The 19835-nt window shown below is 45.8% G+C and overlaps 1 protein-coding gene across 2 annotated transcripts in view; it reads left to right on the top strand.

The window, feature by feature from the left end:
* Positions 1-79: 79 nt before the first annotated feature.
* Positions 80-19835, top strand: part of ITGAL (integrin subunit alpha L) — a 49160-nt gene continuing 29404 nt past the window's right edge. For both annotated transcript variants that reach the window (XM_070779918.1, XM_070779919.1), the window contains exons 1-11: positions 80-298; positions 1616-1718; positions 2441-2532; positions 2635-2702; positions 8978-9095; positions 9220-9350; positions 10090-10235; positions 12032-12164; positions 12324-12474; positions 17523-17596; positions 17677-17809. In XM_070779918.1, coding sequence (XP_070636019.1) covers positions 244-298; positions 1616-1718; positions 2441-2532; positions 2635-2702; positions 8978-9095; positions 9220-9350; positions 10090-10235; positions 12032-12164; positions 12324-12474; positions 17523-17596; positions 17677-17809 — 1204 coding nt within the window. In that variant the 5' untranslated portion in view covers positions 80-243. The remainder of the gene's footprint in view (positions 299-1615; positions 1719-2440; positions 2533-2634; positions 2703-8977; positions 9096-9219; positions 9351-10089; positions 10236-12031; positions 12165-12323; positions 12475-17522; positions 17597-17676; positions 17810-19835) is intronic.

The following is a 19835-nucleotide window of genomic DNA, read 5'->3' on the forward strand; positions in this document are numbered from 1 at the left end:
GCAAGAGGCACAGGAAATGTCTAACCTGCTAAACTTCCTCTCAAACCCACAGTTTCACAACCTGCCTAGGCACAACCCTCTCCCCCAGATTCTGTCACCAGCCTGGCGCCTCTGTGAGAAAGTTCCACTGCAAGACGCCCTGGGACTTTATCATTTCCCTCTTTCAACCAGTCCTGTCGCCAGTAAATCCCAAGAGCCCTCTGAGACTATACCTGGGCTGGCTCCCTCCAGCTGGCTTGAAGGATGAATTCCTGCATCATCGTGCTGAGGTTGCTGCTGTCTGGACCTTTTGTCTTTGGTAGGCAAGGGAGATGGGGAGGGGAAGCGGCATGCCTCTGTGCTGAGGGAAACAGCAGGACTTTGCAGAACGGAGTAAATGAGCAGCTGATTTAAGGGTGGCATGAGCCGTAGGTAATGCGGGGCCCTGGGGAATCCTGGAGAGAGGGGAAGAAAAACAAAGTCAGACAAACAAACTACAGGCAGGATCTGAAGTTCTTTTCAGGCAAAAGACGGAAAAAAGGTCACAGCAGTGAGAGGTGGAGGAGGGGCCCTTAGAAAGGAGATGTGCCTGCGTGCTAAGTTGCTTCAATTGTGTCCAACTTTATGCAAACCCTGGAGAAGGAAATGGCAACCCACTCCAGTGTTCTTGCCTGGAGAATCCCAGGGACAGGGGAGCCTGGTGGGCTGCCGTCTATGGGGTCGCGCAGAGTCGGACATGACTGAAGCGACTTAGCAGCAGCAGCATGGACTGTAACCCGCCAGGCTCCTCTGTCCATGGGATTCTCCAGGCAAGAACTGGAGTGGGGTGCCATGCTTTTTGGGGGGAATGGTTAATGCACACATAGATCTGGCCTAGGATCTGGTTCTATGCGTGCTTCTACCTCTCATTGTCATCTTGGACAAGTCCCTTCCCTCTTTCTGGGGCTCAGTTTCTTCATCTAAATAAACGAGGCCTGCATCTCTGACATCTTAAGATGTGTGAAATAAGCCCAAGACCTGTAAGGAAAGCAGGGCTGAAAAAAGACAGTTTGGGGCCTTTCAGATGACACCAAGGATCACTGAGGTTGGGGAGGCAATGGGGAATTTGAGATCTAATGGTTATGGCAGAGACTGGTCCATGGAGGTGGGGGAAGTTAGGGAGCGTTACTTGAGCAAGGAGGCAGCCTCACAGCATCAGGGGATCTCCAACTTTCACAGGGAGGAAGCCTGAGGCTAATGATCTGAGTTTTCAGGGCGACTGGGCCCCATGTCCCAGGAAGAAGTGGATGTGTGAGGAGATGCAAACCCTTGCGGCATCCCATCGCCAAGGAGGGCCCCTTCAGATTGCTCCTCCGTTAGGTGCCACCATCTTCTCATCCTTCCTTTGCTGAGAGGCCAGTTGGAAGTGTGTGTCCTTTAGAGCTCTGGGTAGTAGGAATTGCTGCTTCCATATGTCCTGCAGTCCAGGCCCCCAGGAGAGGTTGGAGGGCAGTTCCTTGTCCTGCCCCAGGTATGGGTGGCCTGACCACACTGGGGGCGTGTGGTTGGCGGCCAATCAGAGCCTGCCACTGTGGGGGCTTGTGAGGTAAGGAGGAGCCCCTGGTCGGAAGTGGCTGACCCGCTTTTGGTCTCTCAGCCCCAGCCTGGAGCTACAACCTGGATGTGCGACATGTGCAAAACTTCTCCTTTCCACTTGCCGGGAGGCATTTTGGGTACCGCGTTCTGCAAGTTGGAAATGGGTGAGTGTTGCCACAGGCCCTCTCTGCCCTGACCAGGACCTTCCTGTTTTGAGGAGTCTGTAGTGGGATCCAAGCAAGGCCATCTGATAGTAGGATGAGAACCATCCATCGTTAAAGCGCCCCGGGACTTTCCTGGTGGTCCAGTGGTTAGGACCCCAAGCTTCCACTTCAGGGGCAGAGTTCAATCCCTGGTCAGGGAACTAAGACTCCACATTGTGGTGTGAAAAGTGGAAAAAAAAAAAAAAAGCCCTATAAGTGCCTAATAGAATACATATGACAACCCCTAAAACGCTTTGCCACACTTTCTCAATTCCAGACTCTCTCCCAAACTAGACAGTGAACTCCTTCAAGGCAGAGATTTTGTTTCTCTCTCAAAACCCCTCTCCATCCCTAGTACGTAGCACATAGCAGGTAAGCCATATGTGACTTTTGAATTGATTGCTGATTGAATGAAACCACAGTGTCACATTCTGGCAGATCATTCTCTGGGCCTGTTTTTCTGTACAGTCAATGGAAAAGATCCTTAACTTTCTAGAATTCTGGCATATTGGATTATTTTTCTGGGATCCAATAAGGAAGAGATGGGAACTTAGCATCCACCCAGATAGGGAGTGGCTGAATTGCTTCCAGAAACCTTTTGGGAGGTCTGAACCCCCTTAATAGGTCGGAGTAGTTGGTAAAGACCTGGGCAGCTCCATCTGACAGGTGGAATTCCTCATCAGGGTTGTCGTGGGAGCTCCAAGCGAAGGGAACAGCATGGGAAACCTGTATCAATGCCAGCCAGAAACTGGAGACTGCCTGCCAGTCACACTGAGTGAGTAACTGGTTTGGGAGGAATATGCTCAGGAAGTCGAGGCTGGCCCCATCACACCTGGGTTGCCTAAGTTTCTCCAGGTGAATCTTCTGGTGCCCACAGGTTCCAACTATACCTCCAAGTACTTGGGAATGACCTTGGCAACAGACCCCACAAGTGACAACCTGTTGGTAAGATTTTTGTATAGTGTGATGTCAGTACCTATGAAGCTTTTGCTAGGAAAGAGAGACGAAAGAAAAAAGTGAATTAAAGATCCTATACAGATGAATGAAGAAAATGTGGTACATGTATACAGTGGAATATTGCTGTTGTTTAGTCTCTGAGTTGTGTCTGACTCTTTGCAACCCCATGGACTATAGCCCACCAGGCTCCTCTGTTCATGAGATTCTCCAGGCAAGAATCCTGGAGTGGGTTGCCATTTCTTCTTCCAGGGGATCTTCCTGATCCAGGGACCAAACCCAAGTCTCCTGAACTGCAGGTGGATTCTTTACCATTGAGCCACTGGGGAAACCCCACAAGGGAGTGTTACTTAGCCATAAGAAGGAACCAAACTGGGTCATTTGTAGAGATGTGGATGGACCTAGAGTCTGCATGCAGAGTGAAGAAAATCAGAAAGAGAAAAACAAATATCGTATATTAACATATGTATGTGGAATCTAGAGAAGTGATATAGATGAATCCATTTGCAGGTCAGAAATAGAGACGCAGACGGAGAAAATGGATGTGTGGACACAATTGGAGAGGGGAGGGTGGGACGAATTGGGAGATTAGAATGGAAACATATACACCGTCATGTGTAAAATAGCTAGCTAGTGGGAAGCTTTTGTATAGCACAGGGAGTTAAACTCAGTGCTCTGTGATGACTTAGAGGGGTGAGATGAGGGGAGTGGGAGGGAGGTCCAAGAGGGCCCAAGAGGGAGGTCCAAGTGGTCCATGTATACGTATAGCTGATTCACTTCGTTGTACAGCAGAAATTAACGTAACATTGTAAAGCAAATATACTCCGATTTTTAAAAAAAGATCCTATGGAAGATTAAAGGCACCAGAGAGATTTAGATTCAGTTAGCATTTATTGTGGAGAAGGCAACGGCACCCCACTCCAGTACTCTTGCCTGGAAAATCCCATGGACGGAGGAGCCTGGTGGGCTGCAGTCCACGGGGTCGCTAAGAGTCGGACACGACTGAGCGACTTCCCTTTCACTTTTCACTTTCATGCATTGGAGAAGGAAATGGCAACCCACTCCAGTGTTCTTGCCTGGAGAATCCCAGGGACGGGGCGGGCCTGGTGGGCTGCCGTCCATGGGGTCGCACAGAGTCGGACACGACTGAAGCGACTTAGCAGCAGCAGCAGCAGCAGCATTTATTGAGACCCAACTATCAGCTCTTTTTAAGACCTTACCTACCTCAGTTTTTTTTTCCCCAAATGTGAAATATCTGTGACCATTCATACACAAGATGACTTACAGTTGTACACAACTTTAACGTTTTAATAGTTATACATTGATTTAATGGTTTATTAGAAAAAATATACAAGTCCCTCAAATTCATGATTCCTTGGATTGCATTGCTTCAGTTCAGTTTAGTTCAGTCGCTCAGTCATGTCCGACTCTTTGCTACCCCATGAATCACAGCACGCCAGGCCTCCCTGTCCATCACCAACTCCTGGAGTCCACTCAGACTCACGTCCATTGAGTCAGTGATGCCATTCAGCCATCTCATCCTCTGGCGTCCCCTTCTCCTCCTGCCCCCAATCCCTCCCAGCATCAGAGTCTTTTCCAATGAGTCAACTCTTCGCATGAGGTGGCCAAAGTACTGGAGTTTCAGCTTCAGCATCATTCCTTCCAAAGAAATACCAGGGCTGATCTCCTTCAGAATGGACTGGTTGGATCTCCTTGCAGTCCAAGGGACTCCCAAGAGTCTTCTCCAACACCACAGTTCAAAAACATCAATTCTTTGGCGCTCAGCCTTCTTCACAGTCCAACTCTCACATCCATACATGACCACTGGAAAAACCATAGCCTTGACTAGACGGACCTTTGTTGGCAAAGTAATGTCTCTGCTTTTGAATATGCTATCGAGGTTGGTCATAACCTTCCTTCCAAGGAGTAAGCATCTTTTAATTTCATGGCTGCAGTCACCATCTGCAGTGATTTTGGAGCCCAAAAAAAATAAAGTCTGACACTGTTTCCCCATCTATTTCCCATGAAGTGATGGGACCGGATGCCATGATCTTTGTTTTCTGAATGTTGAGCTTTAAGCCAACTTTTCCACTCTCCACTTTCACTTTCATCAAGAGGCTTTTTAGTTCCTCTTCACTTTCTGCCATAAGGGTGGTGTCATCTGCATATTTGAGGTTATTGATATTTCTCCCAGCAATCTTGATTCCAGCTTGTGCTTCTTCCAGTCCAGCGTTTCTCATGATGTACTCTGCATATAAGTTAAATAAGCAGGGTGATAATATACAGCCTTGACGTACTCCTTTTCCTATTTGGAACCAGTTTGTTGTTCCATGTCCAGTTCTAACTGTTGCTTCCTGATCTGCATACAAATTTCTCAAGAGGCAGATCAGGTGGTATTCCCATCTCTTTCAGAATTTTCCACAGTTTATTGTGATCCACACAGTCAAAGGCTTTGGCATAGTCAATAAAGCAGAAATGGATGTTTTTCTGGAACTTTCTTGCTTTTTCCATGATCCAGAGGATGTTGGCAATTTGATCTCTGGCTCCTCTGCCTTTTCTAAAACCAGCTTGAACATCTGGAAGTTCACGGTTCACATATTGCTGAAGCCTGGCTTGGAGAATTTTGAGCATTACTTTACTAGCATGTGAGATGAGTGCAATTGTGCAGTAGTTTGAGCATTCTTTGGCATCGCCTTTCTTTGGGATTGGAATGAAAACTGACATTTTCCAGTCCTGTGGCCACTGCTGAGTTTTCCAAATTTGCTGGCATACTGAGTGCAGCACTTTCACAGCATCATCTTTTAGGATTTGGAATAGCTCAACTGGAATTCCATCACCTCCACTAGCTTTGTTCATAGTGATGCTTTCTAAGGCCCACTTGACTTCACATTCCAGGATGTCTGGCTATAGGTGAGTGATCATGCCATTGTGATTATCTGGGTCATGAAGATCTTTTTTGTACAGTTCTTCTGTGTATTCTTGCCATTTCTTAATATCTTCTGCTTCTGTTGGATCCATACCATTTCTGTCCTTTATCGAGCCCAGCTTTGCATGAAATGTTTCCTTGGTATCTCTAATTTTCTTGAAGAGATCTCTAGTCTTTCCCTTTCTGTTGTTTTCCTCTATTTCTTTGCATTGATCACTGAGGAAGGCTTTCTTATCTCTTCTTGCTATTCTTTGGAACTCTGCATTCAGATGCTTATATCTTTCCTTTTCTCCTTTGCTTTTCGATTCTCTTCTTTTCACAGCTATTTGTAAGGCCTCCCCAGACAGCCATTTTGCTTTTTTGCATTTCTTTTCCATGGGGATGGTCTTGATCCCTGTCTCCTGTACAATGTCACGAACCTCATTCCATAGTTCATCAGGCACTCTATGTATCAGATCTAGTCCCTTAAATCTATTTCTCACTTCCACTGTATAATCATAAGGGATTTGATTTAGGTCATACCTGAATGGTCTAGTGGTTTTCCCTACTTTCTTCAATTTCAGTCTGAATTTGGCAATAAGGAGTTCATGATATGAGCCACAGTCAGCTCCTGGTCTTGTTTTTGCTGACTGTATAGAGCTTCTCCATCTTTGGCTGCAAAGAATATAATCAATCTGATTTCGGTGTTGACCATCTGGTGATGTCCATGTATAGAGTCTTCTCTTGTGTTGTTGGAAGAGGGTGTTTGCTATGACCAGTGCATTTTCTTGGCAAAACTCTATTAGTCTTTGCCCTGCTTTGTTCCATATTCCAAGGCCAAATTTGCCTGTTACTCCAGCTGTTTCTTGACTTCCTACTTTTGTATTCCAGTCCCCTATAATGAAAAGGACATCATTTTTGTGTGTTAGTTCTAAAAGGTCTTGTAGGTCTTCATAGAACCGTTCAACTTTAGCTTCTTCAGCATTACTGGTTGGGGCATAGACTTGGATTACTGTGATTTTGAATGGTTTGTCTTGGAAACCAGAGATCATTCTGCCGTTTTTGAGATTGCATCCAAGTACTGCATTTCGGACTCTTTTGTTGACCATGATGGCTACTCCATTTCTTCTGAGGGATTCCTGCCCTCAGTAGTAGATATAATGGTCATCTGAGTTAAGTTCACCCACTCCAGTCCATTTCAGTTCGCTGATTCCTAGAATGTCGACATTCACTCTTGCTATCTCCTGTTTGACCACTTCCAATTTGCCTTGATTCATGAACCTGACATTCCAGGTTCCTATGCAATATTGCTCTTTACAGCATCAGACCTTGCTTCTGTCACCAGTCACATCCACAGCTGGGTATTATTTTTGCTTTGGCTCCATCCCTTCATTCTTTCTGGAGTTATTTCTCCACTGATCTCCAGTAGCATATTGGGCACCTACTGACCTGGGGAGCTCCTCTTTCAGTACGCATTGCTTAGGATGAGGCTAAAGTTGTAAAAAGTAAATTTTAAGCAACAAAGTCCTGGGTTTTTTTTTTTGTTTGTTTTGCTTTTAATTCTGTTGAAGTCTAGATGATGTAAAATGTTGTGTTAATTTGTGCCATACAACATAGTGACTCAGTTATACGTATGTTTCTTCATATCCTTTTCCATTATGGCTTATGACAAGATATTGGATATAGTTTCCTGTGCTATACAGTAGGACCTTGCTGTTTATCCTATGTATAATATACATTATATAGGATAACTATATATAATAGTTTGCATTTGCTAATCTCAAACTCCCAATCCTTTCCTCCCCTATCCCTTCTCTCCCAACAACGTCCTATTATATAACACAAGGAACTATATTCAATATCTTGTCATAAGCCATAATGGAAAAGAATGTGTGTGTGTACATATATATATACATATATGTAACGGAAACACTTTGCTGTACTCTAGAAACTAACGTTGTAAATCAACTGTACTTCAATTTTAAAAATATAAATTTTAATTAAATGAAATATTAAATAAATAATAGTATGTGTGATATGCCCATATGGCAGAAATTGTGAATTCATACACAAATGCCTAAAGCTTGAGAAACCCTGCGTTATCTCTTCTAATCGTTAGGACAGAGGTGAGATAGGGATCAGTATACACATTTTACACAGGAAGAAACAGGACCGAAGGGGTTAAAAGCCTTTGTCAAGATCACACGGTTTTAAGGAGGTAGACCCAGGATTTGAATCAAATTGCTATCTGAGCCAGAGTTTGTTGTTCTTCACAGTTCATCTCAGCAGTATCCTTCTGACCCAGGTGTATGAGAGACAGAAGGTTAAGTGAGTGAAATAAAGGGTTGGGTGAAAAGTTCCTTTGGGTTCAGTATGGAAAAACGCAAACAAACATTTTGGCCAACCCAATATTTATCCAGTATTTAATTGGAGTTTGGCTACTTAGCTATGATTACTAGGCACTGTACTGGGTTCTGATGGGGGAAAGGGGAATGAGATATAAAGATGACTATGACATAAGCCAGACCTTTCAAAATTACAGTCTGGCAGGAAAGATAGTCATCAAAAAGGAGGCAGCATTGAAGATTCTAGGAATAGAGGGTCATTTGATTTGGTGTAAACGCAGAATGTGTCTTTGGGAATAGAAGCAGATGGGCCTGGAAATGTATACTAGTGCCCACTGAAACAACATGAATGCCAAACTAAGGAGTTTAGGTTTCATCCTGGAGGCAGCAAGCATCCATTGGCGTATAGCATTGGTAGTAAGGATGAAGAGACTGATACAAAAGACCTGGAGGCTGAATTACCTTGCCTTGGTAACCAGTTGGATATAAGGAATGAGGGTCGAGGGATAATGATGCTAAAGGGCAACGTAGACTTGGTGTTTCTGTTTGATGGCTCAAGGAGCTTGCAGCAAGATGAATTTCAGAAAATAATGGACTTCATGAAGGATGTGATGAAGGTTTTTGTTCTTGGTTGATGATGCACAAAAGACACACAGCAAGAGGAAGCCCCGACCCATTTTATTTTTTAATAATTTAATTAAATTTTTTTTAGCTGGGCTGAGTCTTCATTGCTGAGTGGGCTACTCCCCATTGTAGTTGCAGGTTTTCACTGCAGCACCTTTTCTTATTGCAGAGTACAGGCTCTAGAACACATGGCTTTCAGTAGTTTTGGCTTCTGGGCTCTAGAACACAGGCTCAATTGTTGTGGCACATGAATTAGTTACTCTGAGGCATGTGAGGTCTCCCCGGATAGGGGATCGAACCCATGTCTCCTGCATTGGCTAGCAGATTCTTTACCACATGGAGCCACCAGGGAAGCCCACCTCAACCTTTTTGAAACTCTTTGCTTCCTTCAGGCCTGTGATCCTGGGCTGTCTCGAACATGTGACCAGAACATCTATCTAAGTGGTCTGTGTTACCTCATCCACGAGAACCTGAGGGGTCCGGTGCTGCAAGGGCACCCTGGTTATCAGGGTAAGGAGTGGGGGGCCCAGTGGGGAGCGATACCTCCGAGTGGTTGCCCTTTCATGGGAACAAGCATGGGCAGGCCAACCCCTGGAGACTCTTTACCAAGTCCCCCCGTGTCTGACCTCTGTAGAATGTATAAAGGGCAACGTAGACTTGGTATTTCTGTTTGATGGCTCAATGAGCTTGCAGCAAGATGAGTTTGAGAAAATTGTGGACTTCATGAAGGATGTGATGAAGAAACTCAGCAACTCTTCCTACCAGGTAAATATAGTAGTTAGGATTCCTGGTGGTAGGCAATAGTTACCTAAAGGCGTAAAGGGAAAATCTGGTATTAATACAACGTGTCTCTATAACCTAAGGGCATGACTATTACTGGACCTTTGCTTCGAGAATTCTCCCTAATTTGTATTTCTGTTTCTTTTTGGCTCTTGCTTCCCTCTTTTCTTTCTTTCTGTTTCTCTCTGCAGACTGGCTCTCAGCTTCTTTAGATCACATGGGCTGGTGGAAAGTGCCCAAGTTCACATGTTCAAGCTGCAGGAGGGCTGTTGGGTTTTTTTTTTTAATTTTTTTAATCATCTTCTCAAGCAGCCCCTCCCTCTGTAAATTCCAATTTCACACAGGAAAGATTTTGACTGGCCTCACCTCAGTCCAGTGGCCAACTTCGGCCCAGCCAGTTGTATCCAGTTTTGCAGGGTCATATTCATACTCAGCAGAAATATGGCGGCTAGGAACCATCTCTGTTGGTGAGGTGGGCAAACCCAGAGAACCAGAGCCCAGCAGACAGCATTCTATAAGGGATTTGAAGTGTATTTATTTCTGTGTTTGTTTATATACAACCTCATTTTCTTCTTCTTTTTTTATACAGCCTCATTTTCAAAAGAATGATTTGAGGCAGGAATGTGGAGTTGGGTTGCCCAGGTCTTGGATAAGAAGTTGAGATTGGAGCAGACAAGTGGGAAGGGCTGTGTGAAGAGTTTCATGTCTTCTTTCTTCTTTCTAGTTTGCGGCTGTTCAGTTTTCTACATATTTCAGAACAGAATTTACTTTCTTGGATTACATTAGACAGAAGGACCCTGACGCTCTGTTGGCTGGAGTCAAACACATGCGTTTGTTGACCAACACCTTTGGTGCCATCAACTATGTTGCGTGAGTTCCCTTTTGTGAAAGATCCCATCCATTGGTTGTTCTGGGTATTACTAGCTTCTTCAGGTTGCAAGGTGTAGGAACTCAACAGGTAGATCTAGCAAGGGACAGGTTATTGTAAGAATTCAAGTGGAGCAATTTTAGTTCAGGTCCTTTTATTGATTTATTTTTAGTTGAATAATTGCTTTACAATGTCATGTTGGTTTCTGCCATACAGCCACGTGAATCAGCCATAAGTATACATATGTGCCCTCCCTCTTGAACCTCACTCCCACCTTCCACCTCATCCCACCTCTCTCGGTCCTTACAGAGCACCAGGCTCAGCTCCCTGAGTTATACAGCAACTTTCTAGTAGCTATTTGTTTTACATATGGTAATGTATATGTTTCAATGTCACTCTCACGACCTTTTTTTCAACATTTTATTTATTTATTTATTTTTGGCTGTGTCAGGTCTTAGTTTCTGCATATGGGATCTAGTTCCCTGACCAGGGATCAAACCTGGGCCCCCTGCACTGGGAGCGTAGAGTATAGGCCATCTGACCACCAGGGAAATCTCTCATTGGTGATTTTGGACAAAGGAGTGATCATCTGACTTATGTTTTTAAAAGAATCCCTCCAGCTGCAGAGTTGTGATCAGACTGTGGAAGGGGCAAGGGTGAAAGCAGGGAGGCCAGTTTGCAGGCTATTGAACAATCTAGAAGAGAGATGATGGTGGCTTAAACCAGGGTGGGAATCCTTGAACAGGATCCATGATAGACCGTGTTCAGGTGGATGGAAGCTGGGGAAACATTTGCATCCGAGATAGAACCAGAGATATTGGCAGCAAGTGGTTTTGACACGGCCCACCCATCAGGTTCTTCTGTCCTTGGCAGCTTCCAGGTGTTAATAGCTCTCCCCTTCTCCCCTCATATCTCTTCACCTCACGCTGTGGCCTCTCCAGGTGACTTTCAGCTTCTGTGCCCAAAGCAGATCATGTCCTAAGTCAGGGATGGTGGGATGGCCACTCTTGGATAAATTCTCCATCTTTGGTTAGCTGTGGGGTGAGGAGAGAAGGATGGTTCAGATAGAGTGGCTGTCCCAGGGGAAGTTGTGGGCAGCCTGTCTCGCTTCAGAAGGAGGCTGTGGGCAGGGCAGGAATTTGCAGCCTGGACCTGTCCAGAATTTAGTCTTCCCTGCTTTCTCTTCTGTCACATGACTGAGTACCTACTCAAGTCAGGACCTGGAGATACAGCAGCAAATCAAATATGGCTCTTTCCTCAGGGAGCTCATGATTTGTGGGGGAGATTGATGTGGAAACAAGTCTCTTTGATTCCCTAGGAAACTTGCTGTTGCAGAGATGTACAGGCAGCCTGGAGATGGTTGGGAAGGCACAGGTGGTGTTGAATGAGCTTTCTCTAGAAGAGTGCCTTTCCAGTTTTCTTTGGCTATGTAACCCATCCTTCCACTGGAATCTCACCTAGATCACCAGCATATCTAACTGATTGAAGGGTAGTTGCCATGTGGTTGAAATGGAGAGTAGGAAAGCCAGAGTCTCCCCTCACTGCCCATAGCCTCTGGGACAACCTCGTGGCTACCTAGAATTCCGTTGAAGACCACTGGCTCAGAAGGAGAGATATGGTGACCTGGGCTGAGGAAGGAGGCTCAGAAGAGAGCTTTTGAGGGCTGGAAATAGCTGCCTGGGGATTGTGAAGAGGGATTTGTCATCATCAGCAGGGCAGTGACTTAATGAGCATGGTGAGGCGGAGCCTCAGAGGATTTGGGGGGAGTCTCTTACTATCCCCCTCTTCCTGGATATAGGAAAGAAGTGTTCCGGCCAGACCTGGGAGCCCGCCCAGATGCCACCAAAGTGCTTATCATCATCACTGATGGGGAAGCCACCGACGAACACAACATTGATGCGGCCAAAGACATCATCCGCTACATCATTGGGGTACAGGCCCCAGGTCCCTGCTACTTCTTAGGACCCGTCTTCCCTCTCCTATTCTTGAACCCCACTCCCTTTCTCCCTGGGGCCAGGGTCTTGTGAAAATAGTAGGAAATTGTACTGCAAGTTTGGAGATGCCAGCTCTTCACTCTTCATTTCTTCCAGATTGGAAAAAATTTTAAGACCAAAGAAAGTCAGGAGGCGCTCCATCAGTTTGCCTCCAAACCCGTGGAGGAGTTTGTAAAGATCCTGGACACGTTTGAGAAGCTGAAAGATCTATTCACCGAGCTGCAAAAAAAGATCTATGTCATTGAGGGTGAGTGGCAGGCCCTGGGACAGAGGGTTTGGGGGTTGTATAGAGAACCTCGCCTAGGACGTTAGATTTGAGGCACGTGGAATAATAATCACGGGCACTTACAGAGCATGTGTCACTGTGCTAAGAGTTCTCTGGATAAAAGACCTTAGGTAGGAACTTAGGGAAGGGTGATATAGGAGCAGCCTCTATTTTCCTTTGAAGTTCCGTCTTCCTCTTGAAGCTCAGCCTGGTCCAGGACGGGGCTCTGAGCTGACCTATGTCTTATTGGTGTCAGCTGTGTCCTGTAGAATGACTATAGTTGTTTCCATAACTCAGCTCCCTCGCCATCATTTATCCTGGGCTTCAAATTATTTGAGACGGGCAAGCAGGGAGGGGCTGAGTGCAAGGAGCCCGCAGGCCCTCTTTCTTGCCCCAGAATACGAGAAGGTTTGGTTGTAGTTGTCAGACAAGAGAGTATTTCCCCAAGTAGCCTAGTCTCTGAAAGGTACGTGATTCCCCCAGGAAGCCCCTTCACTTAGGACACAGCCTTGGTGTTCACATCATGTGAAGAGGCAATGTGTTATATATAATGGGACCAAGCAGAATTCACTCTGCCTGTGTTGTGTGACCTCAGACAGGTCACTTTCCGTCTCTGAGGCTCGTTGCTCTGTCAAACGGGAATAGTAATAGCTATCTCAGAAGGTGATAAGCTTTAACCACTGTATTCATTTCCTAGGGCTACTGTAACAAAGTACCAAATATGAGGGGGCTTAACGCAAGAGAAATGGGTTGTCTTACAGTTCTGGAGCCTAGAAATCAATACTCAAAAGCTTGACAGGGCCATGCTCCTTGGGATGGTTTTGGAGAGAATCCTTCCCTGCCTGTTTTTTTTTTTTTTTAAGTTGAATAATTACTTAATTTGGCTGTGCTGGGTCTTAGTTGAGGCACACAGTATCTCTGATCTTCATGGGGGCACACAGGATCTTTAGTTGCAACATGTGGGATCTAGTCCCCTGACCCAGTCCCCTTGCATTGGGAGTGTGGAGTCTTAGCCACTGGACCAGCAGGAAAGTCCCTCCCCACCTCTTCTAACTTCCAGTGTTTGCTAACATTCCTTGGCATTCCTTGACTTGTAGCTGCCTCATCCTGGTTGCCTGGCTGTCTTTTCCCTATGTGTCTGCCATTATCTTTTCTGCATGTCTGTCCTTCTGTGTCCAAATTGCCCCTTTAATAAGGACACCAGTCATATTGGATCAGGGCCCACCCTAATGACCTCACTTAAACACATCATAAGCTAATACCTGTGGCTGGCAATTTGTTATGTAAGGGAATATTGAAACACTCCTGTCAATAACATCCGAGCAACAAAAGACGTATAACCATGTCTCTGGTCAGTAAGTTGTTAACTTGATTACGTCTGTAAAGACCCTGTTTTCAAATATGGTCACATTCTGAGGTACTAGGGGTTAAGACTTCAATATATGTTCTTTAAGGTACACAGTTCAAGCCTTAATGACTGTTTAGAAAGTGCCTGGGAGCTTGTAGGCTCTAAGTAAGTCATAGCTCTTATCCTCTATCCTCCCTGCCCTTACTCATCCTTCAGATCATAGTTTACATGCCATCCTCTCTGGTACTTCCTTGCTGATCCCAAGTCTGGGATCCTGTGTGCTGCTTTAACCACTGTATGTTTGTCCCCCATCACACCCCTGTGATATACAGTCTATTAGAACTCTCTATTAGGACTTCCCTGGGGGGTCCAGTGGTTAAGACCCCAAGCTTCCACTGCAGGAGGCATAAGTCTGATGTCTGTTCAGGGAAGTTCAAGTTTGTTAATTCTAGCCATGGAGTCATGAATATATTGAGGGCTTCCCTGATGGCTCAGAGGTAAAGAATCTGCATGCCAATGCAGGAGACAGGTTTGATCCCTAGTCTGGGAAGATCCCACATACCACAGAGCAACTAAGCCCATGCACCACAATTATTGAACCAGTGCTCTAGAGCCTGGCAGCCACAATGACTGAAACCTAAGCGCCCAAGAGCCCAAGCTTTGCAACAAGAGAAGCCACGGCAGTGAGAAACATCACAACTAGAGAAAGCCTGCACAGCAATGGAGACCCAGAACAGCCAAAAATAAATAAATACATTTTTTAAAAAAAAAGAATACATTGGAAAATCATTGGAGGAAGTACATCGACCATACTTCAATTAAAAAACAAACAAATAGGAACTTCCCTGGGGGTCCAGTGGCTTAAACTCTGTACATCCAATGCAGGGGGCCCAGATTTAATCAGGAAATATGCTGCAGCTGAGAGTTTGCATGCCATAGCTAAGACTCTGTGCAGCCAAATAAATAAATAAAAATTTAAAACAAACAAAAACTTGGACTGAAAAAAATTGAAAAAGAGAAAGAACTCTCTATTAGATGTCTGTCTCCCACACTATACTGAGATGTCTATCTCAGTAAGCATTGTGCCTGCGTTTCCACCACTGTATTCCTGGCACCAAATATTTAGTGACTGTAAATATTTCTTCAGTGAATGAACACATCTGCATAATAATGGCTATGGTTCTTAAAAATTTACAGGTCACAGACCCTTTATCTATATCACTGAATCCATTCTTCTTAGTATCCTTGCCAGGCTGGTGGTAATTATTTTCATTTTATTGATTAATGCTGGCAGCAACCAAGGAGCAGGCACTGTGAATCAGACTCTCAGGGATAGTGTCAACATAGAACTCATGTTCAGGTTGAATAAAAGAAGATAGGGGGCTTTCCTGGTGGTCCAGTGGTTGAAAGTCCTCCTGCCAGTGCAGGGGACATGCATTCGATCCCTCATCCAGTAGGATCCCACAGGTGCCGTACCCGTGGAATCCAAGCACTCTGGAGCCTGTGCTCTGTAACAGAAGAGGCCACTGTAATGAGAAGCCCATTCGTGGCAACTAGAGAAAGCCCTTAAGACCCAGCACAGCCAAAACCAAATAAATACAAAGAAAGATAGTGAGACAGGAAAACAATGGAAGCAGTGAGAGACTTTATCTGGGGGGCTCCAAAATCACTGCAGATGGTGACTTCAGCCATGAAATTAAAAGACGCTTGCTCCTTGGAAGAAAAGCTATGATCAAACTAGACAACATATTAAAAAGCAGGGACATTACTTTGTCTACAAAGGTGTGTCTAGTCAAAGCTATGGTTTTTGCAGTAGTCATGTATGGATGTGAGAGTTGGACTATAAAGAAAGCTGAGCACCGAAACATTGATGCTTTTGAACTGTGGTGTTGGAAAAGGCTCTTGAGAGTCCCTTGAACTGCAAGGAGATCAAACAAGTCCATCCTAAAGGAAATCAGTCCTAGATATTCATTGGAAGGACTGATGCTGAAGCTGAAACTCCATACTTTGGCTACCTGATGCAAAGAACCGACTCGTTTGAAAAGACCCTGATGCTGGGAAAATTAAAGGCAGGAGGAGAAGGGGACGACAGAGGATGAGATGGTTGGATGGCATCACCGACTCGATGAACATGACTTTGAGCAAGCTCCAGGAGTTGGTGATGGACAGGAAAGTCTGGCGTGCTACACTCCATGGGGTCACAAAGAGTCAAACACAACTGAGCAACTGGATTGAAGCAGGATGTTTCAAGACTGTGATAAGTACTCAGTTGTGTCTGACTCTTTGCGACCCCGTGGACTGTAGCCTACCAGGCTCCTCCATCCATGGGATTCTCCAGGCAAGAATACTGGAGAGGGTTGCCATTTCCTTCTCCAGGGGATCTTCCCGATCCAGGGATTGAACCCGGGTCTCCTGCATTGCAGGCAGATGCTTTAACCTCTCAGCCACCAGGGAAGCCCTGATACGTACTGTAAAGGAAATGAATAAAGAGATAATACAGGTTTAACTGGAAGAAGCCACATTAAGGAAGCTTTTTAAGGCCTTTGCCTTTCTGAGATGCAGATTTTTTTTGTGTGGCCACACCAACCGGCTTGTGGGATCTCAGTTCCTTGACCAGAGGTTGGACTTAGGTCACAGAGTGAAAGCCTGGAATCCTAACCACTAAGCCACCAGGGAACTCCCATGAGAGGCTATTTTTTTAAAATTGGGATAAAATTCACTCAGAGATGACTTTTGAGCTGAGGCATGAAAGATGAGAATCAGACAGTTATGGGAGGAGAGTGGACAAAGAGGATTATAGTCAGAGACAAGGTCAAGTGCAAAGGATCAGAGACGGGGCAGAAATGGACATGGAGGAACGGGGGAAAGACTGGTGTAATGAATGTGGGGAGTAAGGGAGAGAGAAGGTTGAGAGGAAGGCAGGGCCTCCCAGTTCCTCATAAGGAGTTTGAATTTGTCTTCAGACCAATGCGAAGTTGTGAAGGGCTTTAAGAAAGTGAAAGATGGGATCTGATACATATTTTTCAGAAAAAGAATTAACTTGCTCTGTGGAAAACGGCATAGAAAAAGGAAAAAACGAAGTCAAAGGGGCTTCCCTGGCAGTCCAGTAGTGAGGGTTCTGTGCTTCCACCGCAGGGGATGTGGGTTCGATGCCTGGTCAGTGAATTAAGATCCCACGTGCCTTGAGGCACAGTCAAAAAGAAATTACACAGAACGGAAGGAAAAGGGAAGAATCAAGGTTGATTCCTGGCTTTTAGCATGAGTCACTGGGTGGCTGGGAGTGGCATTCATTGAAGAGGGGAAGCCCGAGGAGAAACAGAAATCAAGAGCTGCCTCTTAGATGTGCTGAGTTGGATAACAGAATATCCACATTTGGGTCCCATGGAGACTCAGGGGACACTCAGGGCATAAGTGGTTTCCCTGTCTGACTCTAAAATCCATGCTCTCGGGAATTCCCTGGTGGTCCAGTGTTTAGGACTTGGTGCCCTCCCTGCTAGGGGCCCAGGGTCGATCCCTGGTGGGGAAACTAAAATCCCATAAACTGTGAGTGACACAGCCCCCCAAAAAGTTCATGCTCTTTCTACCTTGCCTATGGGCAGATGCTGTGTGATTTTTTCTCAGTCCTTTCATGAGCATCACTGCTCCTTGGGATTCAGCCCATTCTCCCTACTTCATCCCTCAGGCACAAGCAAACAGGACCTGACATCCTTCAACATGGAGCTGTCCTCCAGCGGGATCAGCGCGGACCTCAGCGAGGTGAGTGACGGGCCTGAGGCAGCCGGCACAGGAAAGTGGTGAGAATGAAGCTGATCCCACTCGTCTCCCGCTCTTGGCAGGGCCATGGCATTGTGGGGGCCGTTGGAGCCAAGGACTGGGCTGGGGGCTTTCTCGACCTGAAGGCAGACCTGAAAAGCAGTACATTTGTTGGCAATGAACCACTGACAGTAGAATCGAGGGCAGGATATTTGGGTAAGTATTTCTTTTTTTTTTTTTTTGCTGGGTTCTTTCAGGTTTGGGGAACCAGAGAATCACTCACATTGACTTTCAAAATCATAATGAAAGCAATGAAGCAACAGTATGAAGAAGTTCAGTTTAAACATGGTCATAATAGTCTTCCTTTTTTCTTTAACAGCCCCTTGAGTGTGTGTCAGAGAAGGCAATGGCACCCCACTCCAGTACTCTTGCCTGGAAAATCCGATGGATAGCGGAGCCTGGTAGGCTGCAGTCCATGAGGTCTCGAATAGTCCTGCTCATCATGTCTGACTCTTTGACCCCATGGACTGTAGCCCATCAGGCTGCTCTGTCCATGGGATTTTTCAGACAAGAATACCAAAGTGGTTTGCCACTTCCTCCTCCGGGGATCTTCCTGACCTAGAGATGGGATCTGAGTCTCCTGCATGGGCAGGCCAATCCTTTACCCCTGAACTACCAGGGAAGCCCCAGATATGGTCCTAACAGTCTTTATTTTTTCCTTAATAACCTCTCACCTAGGTATTAATCACATTTTTATTTTCTGTGTCCTTTTAAGATGCTTTGACATCTTATGGCCTCGCTAGTCCTGGAGAGACTGGCTCCTCCCAGGGCTAGTTAATTTCTACAGGTAGAAAAAACTGCTTGCCTGGGAGGAGGCCTTCCACAGGCCAACCAGCCAATCCAGAGCCTGCTCCCTGATCAGTCCTTTATCTAACTTTCATGCACCCAGCTAGTAATCCGCCCTGACCTAAATCATCCCTAACCCAGGTACTAGATAACTGAAGACCATCCCTATAGCTCAGAGCCTACCAATGTTATTCAAACCGCCCAGTCCTCTGTGTGTGTGTGTGTGTGTGTGTGTATGTTGGTCACTCAGTAGTGTATGACTCTGCGACCCCATGGACTATAGCCTGCCAGGCTCTCTGTCCATGGAATTCTCCAGGCAAGAATACTGGAGTGGGTTGCCATTTCCTCCTATAGGGGATCTTCCTGACCCAGGGATCAAACCCAAGTCTCCTGCATTGCGGGCAGATTCTTTACCTTCTGAGCCACCAGGGAAGCCCAACCTCTCTGTGTTGTCATTTAGTCATACCTATGAAATTAAAAGACGCTTACTCCTTGGAAGGAAATTTATGACCAATCTAGATAGCATATTCAAAAGCAGAGACATTACTTTGCCAACAAAGGTCCGTCTAGTCAAGGCTATGGTTTTCCAGTGGTCATGTATGGATGTGAGAGTTGGACTGTGAAGAAGGCTGAGCGCCAAAGAATTGATGCTTTTGAACTGTGGTGTTGGAGAAGACTCTTGAGAGTCCCTTGGACTGCAAGAAGATCCAACCAGTCCATTCTGAAGGAGATCAGCCCTGGGATTTCTTTGGAAGGAATGATGCTAAAGCTGAAACTCCAGTACTTTGGCCACCTCATGCGAAGAGTTGACTCATTGGAAAAGACCCTGATGCTGGGAGGGATTGGGGGCAGGAGGAGAAGGGGACGACAGAGGATGAGATGGCTGGATGGCATCACTGACTTGATGGACGTGAGTCTGAGTGAACTCCGGGAGTTGGTGATAGACAGGGAGGCCTGGCGTGCTGGGATTCATGGGGTTGCAAAGAGTTGGACACGACTGAGCGACTGAACTGAGCTGAACTGATGCATTAAATCCTGAGTACATTTTACTGTGGTGGCTTCTCTTGTTGCAGAGCATGGGCTCTAGAGCACTCAGGCTCAGTAGTTGTGGTGCACAGGCTTAGCTGCCCCATGGTACGTAGGATCTTCTCTGACCAGGGATCGAACCCACATCACCTGCATTGGCAGGTGGATTCTTAACCACTGGACCACCAGGAGAGTCCCTGAGTACAGTTTAAAAAAATTTACCTCATTAATAGGAGGACCAGCCCCTCCTCTGCAAGGTTTCTTCTTCTAGAATTGTCCAGGAACTCCAGGATTGATTCAGTCTCAAGAATTCACCACATGCCAAGCACAGAGGAAATGCGTTTGGTCAACTCACAACTGTTATTGCTTC

Source organism: Bos indicus, chromosome 25 (assembly GCF_029378745.1).
Source record: "Bos indicus isolate NIAB-ARS_2022 breed Sahiwal x Tharparkar chromosome 25, NIAB-ARS_B.indTharparkar_mat_pri_1.0, whole genome shotgun sequence".
Lineage (NCBI taxonomy): Eukaryota > Metazoa > Chordata > Mammalia > Artiodactyla > Bovidae > Bos > Bos indicus.